This window comes from Aaosphaeria arxii (assembly GCF_010015735.1).
Source record: "Aaosphaeria arxii CBS 175.79 unplaced genomic scaffold BU24scaffold_2, whole genome shotgun sequence".
NCBI classification, from domain to species: domain Eukaryota; kingdom Fungi; phylum Ascomycota; class Dothideomycetes; order Pleosporales; genus Aaosphaeria; species Aaosphaeria arxii.
The window spans coordinates 1051198-1064727 of NW_022983475.1; the positions used below are offsets into that span (position 1 = coordinate 1051198).

General features: G+C 50.1%; 6 protein-coding genes across 6 annotated transcripts; 2 read left to right on the plus strand and 4 right to left on the minus strand.

Annotated features, from left to right (window-relative positions):
• Positions 1 to 355: 355 nt before the first annotated feature.
• BU24DRAFT_405623 (SET domain-containing protein) lies at positions 356 to 2178 on the minus strand (the record flags this gene model as incomplete). The annotated part of the gene is made up of 5 exons (XM_033525712.1): positions 356 to 1435; positions 1586 to 1775; positions 1828 to 1961; positions 2021 to 2056; positions 2116 to 2178. 5 exons carry the CDS (start codon positions 2176 to 2178, stop codon positions 356 to 358), a joined length of 1503 nt encoding a protein of 500 aa, XP_033387221.1.
• A 1215-nt stretch (positions 2179 to 3393) lies between these two features.
• On the plus strand, positions 3394 to 4204 carry BU24DRAFT_405624 (uncharacterized protein; the record flags this gene model as incomplete). Its single annotated transcript, XM_033525713.1, has 2 exons — positions 3394 to 3445; positions 3516 to 4204. 2 exons carry the CDS (start codon positions 3394 to 3396, stop codon positions 4202 to 4204), a joined length of 741 nt encoding a protein of 246 aa, XP_033387222.1.
• A 112-nt stretch (positions 4205 to 4316) lies between these two features.
• On the minus strand, positions 4317 to 5653 carry BU24DRAFT_364202 (uncharacterized protein). Its single transcript, XM_033524235.1, has 3 exons — positions 5267 to 5653; positions 5003 to 5208; positions 4317 to 4923 (listed from the first exon to the last, which is right to left on the minus strand). Exons 1-3 carry the CDS (start codon positions 5410 to 5412, stop codon positions 4433 to 4435), a joined length of 843 nt encoding a protein of 280 aa, XP_033387223.1. The 5' UTR covers positions 5413 to 5653; the 3' UTR covers positions 4317 to 4432.
• Positions 5654 to 6004: 351 nt separating this feature from the next.
• Positions 6005 to 7551, minus strand: BU24DRAFT_107309 (uncharacterized protein). Its single transcript, XM_033520761.1, has 4 exons — positions 6785 to 7551; positions 6560 to 6710; positions 6150 to 6507; positions 6005 to 6096 (listed from the first exon to the last, which is right to left on the minus strand). The coding sequence occupies exons 1-4, from the start codon at positions 7214 to 7216 to the stop codon at positions 6030 to 6032; spliced, it is 1008 nt and encodes a 335-aa protein (XP_033387224.1). The 5' UTR covers positions 7217 to 7551; the 3' UTR covers positions 6005 to 6029.
• A 910-nt stretch (positions 7552 to 8461) lies between these two features.
• On the minus strand, positions 8462 to 9717 carry BU24DRAFT_418450 (Mago nashi protein). Its single transcript, XM_033526983.1, has 7 exons — positions 9581 to 9717; positions 9486 to 9523; positions 9340 to 9435; positions 9225 to 9288; positions 9087 to 9174; positions 8908 to 9033; positions 8462 to 8852 (listed from the first exon to the last, which is right to left on the minus strand). The coding sequence occupies exons 1-7, from the start codon at positions 9613 to 9615 to the stop codon at positions 8838 to 8840; spliced, it is 462 nt and encodes a 153-aa protein (XP_033387225.1). The 5' UTR covers positions 9616 to 9717; the 3' UTR covers positions 8462 to 8837.
• A 100-nt stretch (positions 9718 to 9817) lies between these two features.
• Positions 9818 to 13265, plus strand: BU24DRAFT_418451 (coatomer subunit beta; the record flags this gene model as incomplete). Its single annotated transcript, XM_033526984.1, has 6 exons — positions 9818 to 10157; positions 10213 to 10305; positions 10374 to 12467; positions 12515 to 12686; positions 12742 to 13071; positions 13127 to 13265. Exons 1-6 carry the CDS (start codon positions 10125 to 10127, stop codon positions 13261 to 13263), a joined length of 2859 nt encoding a protein of 952 aa, XP_033387226.1. The 5' UTR covers positions 9818 to 10124.
• Positions 13266 to 13530: the final 265 nt, after the last annotated feature.

The window sequence follows — 13530 nt, forward strand, 5'->3', positions numbered from 1 at the left end:
TAACAGGGCCTTGCAAAACTCCAAATGCGATTCATGGTTGTGGGGAGGTGACTTTCGTGGGAAGTGGAACAAGAAAGTGGAGGAGGGATCTCTGAACCTCGAGAGTGATGTCGTCGTTAAGTATTTGTGTGCGTGTTTGATGTTGATATAATCGGTACGCCGTTAGACATGGTTGTGTGGGCTGAGAGACTGGAAGATGTATGGAAGGACACGGGTAGATATGCTCGCTTGGTACGTGTGAATCGAGGTAGACTGAAGAAAAGAGAAGGGTGCCAAGTCCATTGGTGAGTCCTGAGTGCGGTAGTAGACCGATGTGATTTCTTGATCGACGTTCCAACGGCATATCCTCTCGTCCTCAAGTCCAGAGCCAGCGCCTGCACTTTTCCGTGCCGCAGAGACACAGGATAGCGCCTTCTGACGGGCTAGACGGCACCTCGACATCGTCTTCCTTGTCCAGGTAATCGAAAGTGAGCTCCGTGCCCTTTGGTATAAATTCGCAGGCAAATAGCGCGATGTCGTAGACTCGACAGTCATGTTTGTTGTAGCTGACCGTGTACTGTCTGCAATTCGGCTCGCAGGAATGGTTCATGAATTTCGTGGGGCCGCCCATGAATTCCCCATCCACAACGTATATGTCCTCGTCTGCGAGCCCTTCAGATTCTTGGAACTTGTCGAGCGAGTAAAGGTAGGAGCCCTTTGCCTTGGACGTGGCGGCAGCCTCGCGGCGATCGGCCTCCTCGTCTGTGATGATCTCCCCGCGGTATGTATCGATGAATTGGCCCTCGTGCAGGTCCTCTTTACACCGCAGCCCCCAGCCTCGTTGCGTAGTTCTAAAGATCTCAAGCTCAACCGTGCGACCGAATTGGACGTTCTTGTTTCGGCAGTAAGGCCCGCACATGCAGCTATCATTGCACTCGTAGATCGGATTGCGGGAGTCGAGATAGAAGCGGACTAGACACCCAGCACGCTGGATTTTCGTTCCTTCTGCAAAGTAGGGGAACTTCTTGGGAAATCCCATCGTAGAGCCGCCCGAGGCTTGGACGGCCTTGTACAGCTCTAATTGCTCGTCGTCCAGACGCGACGTGTCGACTGCGGCATACTCGAGACATTCGCATTTCTTGGTGTATTCGCAGCCGATGCTACGACCCATGTTGGTGGAGCACTGCTGACAGCCTTCCTGAGTCTCCGGATCCGCTTTGTAAACGCCATCCCGGAGGATGTATTCTGTGATATATCGGAAGCGTAGACTAGGCGTGGAGGCATCGTGAAGGTTGAGCAGGGTGATTGGCACACCAGGAAGTCTTTTGAGCCGTCTTGTGTACTCCTGACGAATCGCGGCCGCAGCCTTTTCTGTTATTGCGGTACGAGCTGCTTGGAGCATCTCTGGTGTAGGTACATTTTGTATGCTTAGCCTGGCGATGCTCGGTCCGGAACTCTGCCAAATAGTTAGCTCGGAACTTAGAGCTCGAGGAAGATGTGAATGCTGAACCTGCTAGATATATATTGGCGGTGAAAACCCCACTACCTCTCGAATCGGTACAAGTGATGATGGTCTTTGGTGAGAGAACAGGGAATAACCACTTACGCTACGTGCGAATATAAGCGTATGTTGAGAGTCAAATACACCGTTGTAAATATCTGGAAGAGGTGCAGGTGAAGGAAGAACCGATGCTACCGAGGTTGACTGATATGTAACCGACTGTTGCCTCTCAAATGGAGATGGTCGGCGTTCGTACTCAGTCTCGTTGTCAGGACTTTTGCGCTTTAGAAGCGACCTACGCCTAGTCAGTCTTGAATAGCATTAGCAAGTCTAACAAGGCATCTTACTGAGAAATCGAGCGTGACTCAATATAATCCTGAACGTATTCCAAGCACCTCGCAAGATCGGAAACACTATGCCAACTTAAAGGCGGGTATTCCGCGTCGCCGTTGTTCTTCCAGCGAACTAGATATTGCTCTTCCTAAAGAGGTAATATCAGATTAGTTCTATCACTATTCAGACGAAACAAATGCCACTTACCCCATCTTTCGACCTATGACAGAGGACTGCTTCGACCTATTATGGGATTAGTAGTGAGTTTCGTGAAGTGGTAAATGTTAGTCGAATTGACTCACGCGATCGATAAGCACCCGACGACGGGTGGGTGTACTGATTGGTATCGCAACGTGCGACGGCATGTCGCCTGCCTGGCCACGTAATTAGCCCAGTTCCACAAACAAATAAGATAGCAAACTCGGCATTAAACAGCCCCAATAAAGAAAGCTGTTCTGCCAGATGCTAGGCGCGTTGCGAGCTAGTAGGAAGCAAAGGTTGTTGTCTACAGCCGACCACTAGATATAGCAATAATATAAATAGCTCTAATATAGTAAAGCAACAATATTAGCATGATAGAGTACTTACTTTCTTCTTTATCTGTTGCGTTAAGGTAGGGGCCGGATTCAGGGTGGAGCAGGACAGCAGGTTAGCAGATGTAACGATAGGTTCGACTTACTACACAAGGTAAGAGGGGTATATCGCAGAGGTTTGTATAGGGTAAAGCGAGTATCAAGACAGGGTAATAACTCTGACTTATCCAGGGGGATAAGCTACTGTTGTACTGGTAGGGTAATTCCAAAAGATCAGATACAATTTGTTATTGACTACGAAGAACTCCTACATATGAAATCTGGCAATCTTATATATCCGTCCCTCCTAGTCTTTGCTCAGAGTGCTCGATACTCTTGGCGGTCGAGCATGTCGAGCACTGCTTGACTTGCTCGATCCTCTTGGCAATCGGGCACATCAAGCACGTCACATGATGCTGGATCACGTGACTTTCGTCCTTGGGTGTCATCAAGCCCGCTGGTTCTGATCTCCGACTTCTCGTCCCAAGTACTTGACGCCTTCTTTGTCCTCATAGGTTCTGGTGTTGTAACAGAGAGCTACGGGCAGACCATCTTCGTTTTCTTGTCTACTTCCTGCCTATTCTAAGACATATCTAGTCCCAGTCTTGAAGTGTCAAAGGACGTCTGTGCAGGTTCCCGAACCCTCCTGTGCGAAATGTTCGATAGTAACAATATCGTAGATGTTTCATTAGCATCTATGAACCATTTGTTCCGAGATGGTCCAACTGGACCGCCGTACACTGTGAGCCTACTAGCGCGGCCCTCGACCCTTATCGATAACCTTAAATTTTCCACGCGACAATCTTCTCTGCGAAAACTAGAAGCAGACTACGGGACAAGTAAAAGTTTACCTATCCAGCAATACATCAACTACCGGAACCTCCGCGCAGACATTGCACATAATTACAGCGTCAATCGATCTCCTCCAAAGAGAATTGGATAGAAAAGAACTCAAGCGCCCATCACACCCAAGTTCGCACCGGCTCCGCGCCCTCATATCCAACGACCATGGCCTCAGAAGCACAGAACAGCCCGTTCATAAAGAACCTCGCATCAAGCGGTACGCCTCCCCCTCCCCTCCTTCACACATCTTCTTCCCCAATTCCAAAACCCTAACATCCCCCCTCCAGACAAAAAAGTCCGCGACACCGCCCTCTCCTCCCTCCGCGCCTACCTCTCCGCGCAAACCACGATCCCGCCCCTCGACCTCCTCAAGCTCTGGAAAGGCCTCTTCTACTGCCTCTGGATGCAAGACAAACCCGCGATCCAGCAGCGACTCTCCCGGGACCTCGCGTCGCTCGTCCTCGACCTGCAAGACGGTGTCGCGCTGCCGTTCGTCGAGGCGTTCTGGGTGACCATGGCGAGGGAGTGGAGCGGGATCGAGGCGCTGCGCATGGACAAGTTTCTGTATCTCGTCAGGCAGTATGTTAATGTTTCGTTTCGAGTGGTTGCGAGGGGGGAGTGGGGGGATGGAGAGAAGGTGGAGAGGTGTGTGGGGATTTTTGAGGAGACGCCGTTGAGTGCTGGGGATGTTAAGGTGCCGAATGGGATTCGGTATCATGTTTTGGATGTTTATGTTGATGAGTTAGAGAAGGTGGCGGGGGATGCGTGGGAGAAGATGCCCGTGGAGAAGATGTTGGAGCCGTTGAGTAAGATCGCGAAGGAGAGTCCTACGAAGAGTGTGAGGGAGTTGGCGAAGGAGAGTTTGCAGGATGAGAGGGTGAGGAGATGGAAGGGGGAGGAGGCGAAGGGGGAGGAGGCGAAGGGGGAGGAGGGGGAGGATGGAGAAGAGGAGGAGTGGGGTGGCTTTGATGATTAGGAGGTCTACGCATCGAGGGTCGAAGTGCGAAACTAGAATCATTTCAAGCGTGGCGTTTTGTGGGAATAGGCATCCCCTTGTTCATATTTGCATAGTTCCTTTAGAGGGAAGAGTAAAAGATCTCGTTTCTGTCTTGATCCCGTCATGCACAATAATCTAAAAGTCTGTTGAATCTCTAACTTTTTGATATCATTCTACCTACCCAGAAACACAACGTGAGAGAAATTCTCATGGCCACGCCGGATCCTCTAACCTCCTAAACAGAGCCACATACTTCATCCCCTTATTCCTCTCCACCTTCTTCCCTTCTTCCGTCTCCGTCCTCATAATCTCCACACACTCATCCTTCTCCTGCTCCTCCTCCCTCACCCTCTCAAAGCTCGGATGCTTCTCCAAATGCTCTACCATCCACTTATGCAGATCCTCGACATCGGTAATCGTATACACGATCCCGCCGGGCTTCAGCACATACGCATACTCAGAGTTCAGCGTGTACGACACGATACGCGCCTTGTGCTTCCTCTGCTTGAAGTGGGGGTCTGGAAAGCAGAGGAAGATCTTAGCCAACTGGCCCTTTGCGAAGAAGTTGGGCAGGAACTTCATCGTGTTGGCGCGTATGCAGGCTGCGTTTTGGAAGCCAGACGTCGCGGAGTTCTGGGCGCGCAGGGCGCGGACTTTTTCCTGCACGTACTCGGTCACTGATGTGCGGATTTCCATGCCTGGATTCGTTTTGTTAGATGCCGTTTTGTCTCTGTGGATTTGGAAGGAAACGGTTTTGAGGAGATAGGGAAAACGAACCTAGGATCAGTGAGGTGGGAAATCTAGGTGCGAGGGCGAACAGCAGGCCTCCGAATCCACATCCTATGTCTGCGATCTCGACTGGTTGTGTGATGGCGATTGCCTTTTCTGAGTCATGTGACTCTGCTTCATCCTTCTCTTGCGGTTGCTTCACGGCATATGCGGGATAATGTGAGGCCCAGTCCATATCACTGGGGCTTTTGGGACTGTGAAAAGGGTCAGTGAGTGCTCTCTCATTGTCTTCATGGAGGAATGCCACCGTACTAGGCCAACGAGTGGTCGGAGAAGGGATTGGCATGGGCGCGTTGCCTGTAGAATTTCTTCTTCGGGAGCGCCGCATTGCTCTCGTCTGCGTTTAGCGATTTTTTGTATTCCTCGCGCTTTTGACGCTTAGCAGGTTCGCCAGCCATGGTGAACGGTTGGAGGAATCGTATTTTTTTCTCGTTGTTGGTTGGTTATTGAAGTGGGCGAGTGGTTGGTGGTCGTTGTTCTTGCGTTAAATTTTGCGGGAACACCCGTTCATTGGCTCGAGTACGAAACCGCACATCGTCGACCCTTCGCGATAAGCGGAGAGAAGAAGAAGAGGTCGAGGCTGCCACACGCTGCGGCGGGATATGGCCCAGTGCGGCAAGGTGTTCACGAAGCGAAGATGGAGGTGGAGTCAAGCTTTTTCACTAAATCGGGTCGTCTCACATGCTCGTCACGATCCCACCGGAGGGTCGAGGGCTTTGGGTCCACCCAGTCTGAGATCGCACATGACGTAACGTCCGGGCAAAGCCAGCCATAACCATGTTTGGATACGTTATTCTACACCGTTACAGCGTGCTACAGACCCAAAATGCAATAATCAATTGCCGTCGCGCCCTGCGGAAGCAATCCTACCAGCAGCTGGCACTGCGAAAAAAATTCGAACTAAATAGAAGTTGTACACGGGAAAACCCTGCAAAGGAAAAGCGCGCTCAAGATGCTGTCCAATAGAAATACCAAACCTTCAATGCACCGATCCCATCATCATCAATTCGTGATATCACCGGAACTCGATTGCGCCCTGGCAACCATGATCTTCCACATGTTCGAGTTTCAGTTTTTGAAACCTGGTTCACGTTAGCTGCGGTGCACCGCACGAGGAGATGGATGTGTGACGTACTTCTCGCTCTTTGCGTGGAAATAAATGCCCTCGATTCCACCGGATATTTGATTGAAACAAATATAGTAGAAACCCTCGAAGCTGGCACCATTTATCGTGCGTACTCGATGGTCGGGGACCAGGAAGTATTCTTTCCACCGCATGAAGATATGCTCCTTTTGCATCCAATCCTTTGTGATCAATTCGGGCCGCGAGGAGTATTTGATCAGTGGTTTGTATGCAGGGAACCGCGCCCAGTGTTGTCGGTCGACCTTTTCATTCGATCCCCATTCCGGATGTTGTGTAATGAAGGTGTACTTGTTGCCGATTATTTCGCCCTCGAAATAAGTGGTCAGGCTCGGGTGGTCCTCGGTGAGACCTGGAAAGGTATTAGAAGCGCATGGGATGAGACATTGTGGTGTTGCACGTACCTTTGATCCGTAAATATCCGCACATGAACGATTCCCGCATGTCGACATATTTGATCTCGACCTCAACTTCATATTGCTGTCGGTCGGATGTTTGGTTGCCCTTGAATCGGCTACCGGGGCGAAGCAGCGACGAGGATGTGTAAGGTAGAAACTGCAACCAACATCAGTATACTTGAGTAGAGGTGTCGCGCTGCATTGTGATACAGACGTGGGAGTACAACTGACTCTGTGGCTGGGAATTGGTGATGCGAGTAAGCCTGATTGCGACCATGAGGTAGGCAGAGGGCCTGTGGCAGAGAGCGGCGACGCGTGAGAATTGCGTTGTTCCTCAGTGGCACCTTCATCTGTCGCAGTATTTGTGCTCGGCGTAGGTATGTCTCTGATTGGACCGTCCGATGCGAGATCTAGGGTTTTGGGTTGTGAATTGGCTGGCGGCTGCGCGTCAGGTAGGGACTCGTGCTCCGCAGGAGGTGTTGGCTGTTGCATTGGAGAAGCAGCGGGGGAACGGTCTTCTGTATTTGATGGACTGGGCTGTTCGTCGTTAACGTTATGGATAGGGTGGAAGCGCGTCTCTTCGGGAGGACAGGATGTGTGGCCAGCGAGATGGCTCTCGTGCTCCGCTGGCGGCGAGGGCATCGCATCATCGGGAGTCGGCATGGTGGAGGGATCAATGAGAGAGCGTGGTTCAATGTCGAGGACAACGTCGCACAGACATGAGATGTATTCAGAGGAAAGTATCAAAAAAAGGTAGACGCACACAGATGAATCACAAGTTTAATGGTAGTTGGAAGAAGCGGTGGGAAGTGATGTCCATGGTTAGACTAGGACTAGGAAGAGGATGAGAGAGAGTAGAAGACCCAGAGGAAGAGCACCTGAGTCGGTCGGAGAGGGTTTAGGCGATTTGCCCAGCAGAGTCAGTCCAGTCAGTCAGTCAGGTATTAGAGAGTCCAGCCAGACCAGACTACCACCCAGTAACTACACTGGCACACTGAACAGCCCATACGGTACGGACCCCAACAACTGATCCTTACACATACACACACACGCACACTTACACCCCGTATCGCACACACCATATGTCACAGTGCGCACACATGTACATGTACATGTACTCTTACACTTGTACACTACACACACCCATCTGCACTTAGGATATCCACACTACAACCACTCTGGAAGCTTAAGCGGGGAAAGGATGGGAATGGATGGGATGGGGGATGGGCAAAGCGAATTGATGGGGTGGAGAGGCCATTAGGGAAGACGCTAAACCTCACGTGGCACAGCCCGGAAATCCCACCTCAAGGGTTGTAGGGTCTCGTAGGGTCTCTTAGAGTTTCTGTAAGGTTTCTGTAGGGTTGGTAAGGGTTGTTGGGTCCCAAGTCCACAAGTACACAGTACAAGTAGTTACTTTAAGACAAGTAATAGATAGTAGATGCAGGGTGCCGGGCCCCCCAAAGAGAAGAAATGACAGCATGGTATGTGGTAATTTAGCCAGAAACATTCCACCGGACAACGACCCAACCTGTTGGATTATTGGTGTGAGCGTCACTGCTATCTATCTCAAAAGTCTTGTCTTGTCTTTCTTTGAATATGCTGTGCGAACCTCCACGCGGCATCTCTTCTGTATACTATCATTCCCCCCACAATACCGACTCCGTACTGCGTACCCCATGAAGAACCTCTAGTGGGCCTACTACCTACGAAGGAGGACTACCCACACCGATCAAGATGAAGACTCCAGGAAAGTGGCGCACCTAAAACGACGCCACAGGTAGCACCCGTCTTATGCAAGTAGGTTCACATTCTTACTATGATCGGCTTGATCTGATACCCTAAGGCTGACAGTCCCTAAGTTCCGTACGTACGCAGATCCCTTCACACAGTGCACACGTGACCAAACGATTCGGATACAATTGTGTTTCTTCTTTTTGACAATATTAACTATCAAGTACCGATTGGGTACATTGCCCATAAAATTCCCCAATGACATTCATCAAATCCTTTGGATCGTGTCAAATCGACCACGTCAATCGGCAGCACGTTCGTTCATAGTGATCCCAGTCCATATCGAAGTAGTCCTGTCCGTCATCATCCATCCTAGACTTTCCAAATACATCGCAATTGAAACTTTTGACAATTGATTGGACATTCTCGTCGTTTTTGGACATAGTTTCATTTTTCTCGCTCTTCCTCGATGGGTGATCCGGTATCCACGCCATCTGCTATTGTACAAACATGACATGACGCCTAACGCCGCTCATCTGAATGTGCTATTCATTTAGATTGGCTTGATCTATACGGGGTTAGCAAAATCTTGTGATGATCGCGATGAGACATTCAAATAGTACCTTGAAGTGCAGGGAGATAAGTGAGAAGACGAGGGCCTTCAAGTCTTGAACAAGATAATAAAAGACACGCAATCCTTCCGGGTCGGATGAGTCCTGAACATCTTGAAGCGAGCCAATTTTAGCAGTCTATACTCTTTAGTAAACTTTGATCATTTTCGGTTTGCTGAGGCATTACATACCTCAAAGGAGATGTGTTCATTGCCCAGGCGGATCTCGAGCTCTTGTCGGCCATCCTTGTTTTTCTGTGGCCATTTCGTATCATCTTCCCTACGTAGTATTAGATACTCCGTTTGGCCAAAGTAAGAGTTCATACTGACTTTAGGATTTCAGAATCCTTAACAATACGCTTGATCTCTGCGACTAAAGCATCGCTAACGCACACTGAGGGGGCATGTTAGGCTCTCTTTCTCAGACTAGAAGCGCCAAACTCACTCTCTTTTCGGATCAAAGAATCGTTACGATAGTTGGAGTTGTTGGCATATCTAGCGGAGGCGCTTCGTCCATCTCCAAGAACGCGGAAATCGAACTCTGTCCAACGTCAGTCGCGACAACTACTACGGACCAACAAATGTCCTTACCCAAGAATTCGTGGCCAAATCTTCCCTGATGGCCGGAGCTGTTTTATAGCATTAGTCTTGGCCCACATTCACAGACATGTGCGCACAATACATACTAGTATCGGAGGTAGAACGGGTCCCCTGAACTCATGGTTGTGAATATGCGACTATGGTCGCGTAGACTCCAGAGTCAACTGATTCTGAGATGGTTGCCGAATGGGATTAAAGCGGTGTACGGACTTGTTGTCGTCGGAGGCAGAGATTCACGATGTAACTAGCGGCGACCAGGGTCGTTATGTAGGCGAGGGACTGCGCCAAGCCCGCCGACCAGTATTTCGAACAGAACACCGTTACGGTGATGTTGGTCAACTTCCCCCTCCCCCATCCGCGTTCTATAGCTCACGAAGCGGCACCAACTCCCCGTGTGCGCTCATTTATACTTTGATATTCTCCTGTTGCCGCCTTAGTTATTCCGATCCTCAATCTCCATACGAATCTCCCCCGCGAATCTCCTTTTTATACACGTAGCACTCCGGCTACTCTGGACATCGAGGGCATTGACGGCTGACGGCCGATTGCTCGAAGGCCAAAGGCATCGAAGCCAAGGGGGAATATACAATTACTTCAGGGAATAGTGCGAGAATTGAATAGACGGACACAATGGCGACTTTCTTGGAGAATGCATACAGTCTCGTACGCACCACCTGGCGTTTAAGAGGAGCTCCGTAGCTGACTTGGATTGGAACAGGTCCACCAGGACAACTCTGCCGACGTCCCCTCTCAGAATGAGCTCAAGCAGTCTCTCGAGAAAGGCTCGGACGAGCAGAAGATCGAAACTATGGTACGCGCCGCCCTACGTTGCTGCCCCGCGATAGCTGTTGAGCAAACCCGACCTGACCCCCCATACAGAAGAAGATCCTCTCCATAATGCTCAACGGCGACCCTCAATCGGGCCTGTTGATGCATATAATAAGATTCGTCATGCCTAGCAAGTCGAAGCCTCTCAAGAAGCTCATGTACTTTTTCTTTGAAGTCTGCCCCAAGTATGACGCTCAAGGTAAGCTTCGTCAGGAATGGATATTGGTCTGCAATGCAATTCGTTTCGACTTGCAGGCACCAAACGAGTACGTGAGGGGAAATACTCTACGCTTCTTGTGCAAACTGCGGGATGCCGAGTTGGTGGAGCCGCTCCTACAGCCCGCACGTCAATGTCTTACCCATAGGCACGCCTACGTTCGAAAGAATGCTACCTTCGCAATTGCCTCCATTTTCACCCATCTTCCCGAGCTTCTCCCCGACGCTCCGGATCTCCTAGTCACTTTCCTCGATGACGAGAACGATCCTACTTGCAAGCGCAACGCTTTCGCCGCATTGGCCTCGATCAGCCACGATAAAGCCTTGGAATACCTGAGCACCGTGTTCGACTCCATACCAAACCATGACGAGCTTGTTTTGCTCGCTGAGCTTGAGTTCATCCGGAGGGACGCCGTCATCAACTCCCAGAACAAGGCACGATATCTCCGACTTATTTTCGATCTCCTCGAATCTAGCGTTTCCACTGTGATCTATGAGGCTGCACACGCTTTGACTACCCTGACGAACAATCCTGTTGCTGTGAAGGCCGCGGCAAGCAAGTTCATCGAGCTTGCCATCAAGGAGCCGGACAACAATGTCAAATTGATTGTGTTGGAACGTGTCGATCAGCTACGAGAGAAGAACGAGGGAATACTGGATGACTTGACCATGGAAACCCTCCGTGTACTTTCAAGCACTGATCTAGATGTACGAAAGAAGGCCCTCAACATCGCTCTTGAAATGGTCACGAGCAGGAATGTCGAGGAGGTTGTCTTGCTTCTTAAGAAGGAGCTCATGAAGACTGTTGACGAACAATACGAGAAGAACAGCGAGTACCGATCGCTACTCATCTCTGCTATCCACCAGTCGGCCATCAAATTCCCAGAGGTTGCAGCAAGTGTAGTCGGGTCGCTAATGGACTTTATTTCCGATGTCAGCAGCAACGCTTCGGCTGTCGACGTTATTTCGTTCGTGAAGGAAGTCGTCGAGCGCTTCCCAGATTTGCGACCCTCCATCATCGAGCGCTTGGTTACTACTCTCGGTGAAGTCCGTGCTGGCAAGGTCTACCGTGGTGTGCTCTGGATCATTGGAGAATTCTCTTTGGAGGCCAAGGACATCCGTGACGCTTGGAAGGGCATCCGTTCGTCCCTTGGTGAAATCCCTATCCTTGCGTCAGAGCAACGTCTCCTGGACGACGCTTCTGAGGGCAAAGAGACCGAACAAGTCAACGGACATGCCAAACCTGCAGCGCCTTCAGGATCCCGCAAAGTCCTCGCCGACGGTACATACGCCACAGAAAGTGCACTTACTTCATCAGCAGCAGCGAAGGCCAAGTTGGAAGCAGTCAAGAACTCGCAGAAGCCCCCTCTCCGACAACTCATCCTGGATGGCGACTATTATCTCGGAACTGTCTTGTCAAGTACTCTCACCAAGCTTGTCATGCGACATTCAGAGATATCTAAGGATGGTGCCCGTACAAACGCCCTTCGTGCCGAGGCCATGCTCATCATGATCTCCATCATCCGTGTTGGTCAGTCGCAATTCGTTAAGACTCTCATTGATGAAGACTCTGTCGACCGAATTATGTCTTGTGTCAGGTCATTGTCAGAATTCTCGCAAAGAAAGGAGCTTGAGACCGTCTTCTTGGAGGATACCAGGAAATCATTCCGAACCATGGTGCAAGCAGAAGAAAAGAAACGCGCGGCAAAGGAAGCTTCTGAGAAGGCCAAGTCCGCTGTTAATGTTGACGACTCTTTCAACATCCGACAGTTGAAGAAGCGTGACGTAGATGGAAACGATGAGATTGAGCAGGATTTGGAGAGGGCCACCGGTGGTGACACGGCAACTGAGGATCTGACATCGAAGCTCAGCCGCGTTGTACAGCTTACTGGCTTCTCAGATCCTGTCTACGCCGAAGCCTACGTCAAGGTATGTATTACTTTCGTTCCCTTAAGACAGCCTATTAACTTCTCCAGGTACACCAATTCGACATTGTTTTGGACGTCTTGCTGGTCAACCAAACAACCGAGACCCTTCAAAATCTGACAGTCGAATTTGCCACACTTGGTGACTTGAAGGTTGTTGAACGCCCACCCACGCAGAATGTGGGTCCTCACGACTTCATCAACATTCAAGCAACTATCAAGGGTATGTATAATGCGTATCAGTATTAGCAGCGGGACTATTTCGCTGACCTCTACAGTTTCTTCCACTGACACCGGTGTCATCTTCGGTAATGTCATCTACGAAGGCGAGAAGGGTGTTGACTCAAATGTTGTTATCCTCAACGATGTACATGTTGATATCATGGACTACATCAAGCCTGCGCATTGCACCGAGACGCAGTTCCGAACCATGTGGACCGAGTTTGAATGGGAGAATAAGGTCAACATCAACTCGAAGGCCAAATCGCTGCGCGACTTCCTGAAACAATTGATGGCGTCGACCAACATGAGCTGTCTCACACCGGAAGCATCAATGAAGGGAGACTGCCAGTTCTTGTCCGCAAATCTTTATGCACGCAGTGTATTCGGTAAGCTGACCTTCTCTTCCATATCGTCATGGCCCGCAGTACTAACAGCCACCAGGCGAGGATGCACTTGCCAATCTCAGTATAGAAAAGGAGGGAGAGAATGGCCCGATAACGGGTTTCGTGCGCATTCGAAGCCGATCGCAAGGGTTGGCTCTAAGCTTGGGATCTTTGAAGGGGTTGAACAAGGTATAATGTCAATCTAGGGCCAGCTAGCGATATGAGTTTCGAGCTAGAAGCGTTTGTGATTACCTGAAAATAAGAATGAGACTTCATCTGTCTATGCGCATGAGCATTTCCAAAGCCAGCGATCTCTGGGTATGAAAAGTTATGACAGGCATGGGAGGGTTGGCAGTAAGTACAGTGCTGGGTCGAAGGGAGAAGCATCTCAAGATCTGGTCTTTGCATCTAAACGCGCATTGCGCGTCAATATATGCAGGAATATGATTCTTTACTATTATT

Excerpts from the sequence above, each read along its gene's own strand:
- BU24DRAFT_364202 (XM_033524235.1), bottom strand. The coding sequence starts at position 5,412 with ATGGCTGGCGAACCTGCTAAGCGTCAAAAGCGCGAGGAATACAAAAAA. Across the intron at positions 5,209-5,266 it reads TCCGACCACTCGTTGGCCTA|TCCCAAAAGCCCCAGTGATA; the intron begins GTACGGTGGCAT and ends CCCTTTTCACAG. Across the intron at positions 4,924-5,002 it reads TCCCACCTCACTGATCCTAG|GCATGGAAATCCGCACATCA; the intron begins GTTCGTTTTCCC and ends AAACGAATCCAG.
- BU24DRAFT_107309 (XM_033520761.1), bottom strand. The coding sequence starts at position 7,216 with ATGCCGACTCCCGATGATGCGATGCCCTCGCCGCCAGCGGAGCACGAG. Across the intron at positions 6,711-6,784 it reads CACCAATTCCCAGCCACAGA|TTTCTACCTTACACATCCTC; the intron begins GTCAGTTGTACT and ends TGTTGGTTGCAG. Across the intron at positions 6,508-6,559 it reads CGGATATTTACGGATCAAAG|GTCTCACCGAGGACCACCCG; the intron begins GTACGTGCAACA and ends ATACCTTTCCAG.
- BU24DRAFT_418450 (XM_033526983.1), bottom strand. The coding sequence starts at position 9,615 with ATGAGTTCAGGGGACCCGTTCTACCTCCGATACTA. Across the intron at positions 9,436-9,485 it reads ATTTGGCCACGAATTCTTGG|AGTTCGATTTCCGCGTTCTT; the intron begins GTAAGGACATTT and ends GACGTTGGACAG. Across the intron at positions 9,289-9,339 it reads TTCTTTGATCCGAAAAGAGA|TGTGCGTTAGCGATGCTTTA; the intron begins GTGAGTTTGGCG and ends ATGCCCCCTCAG.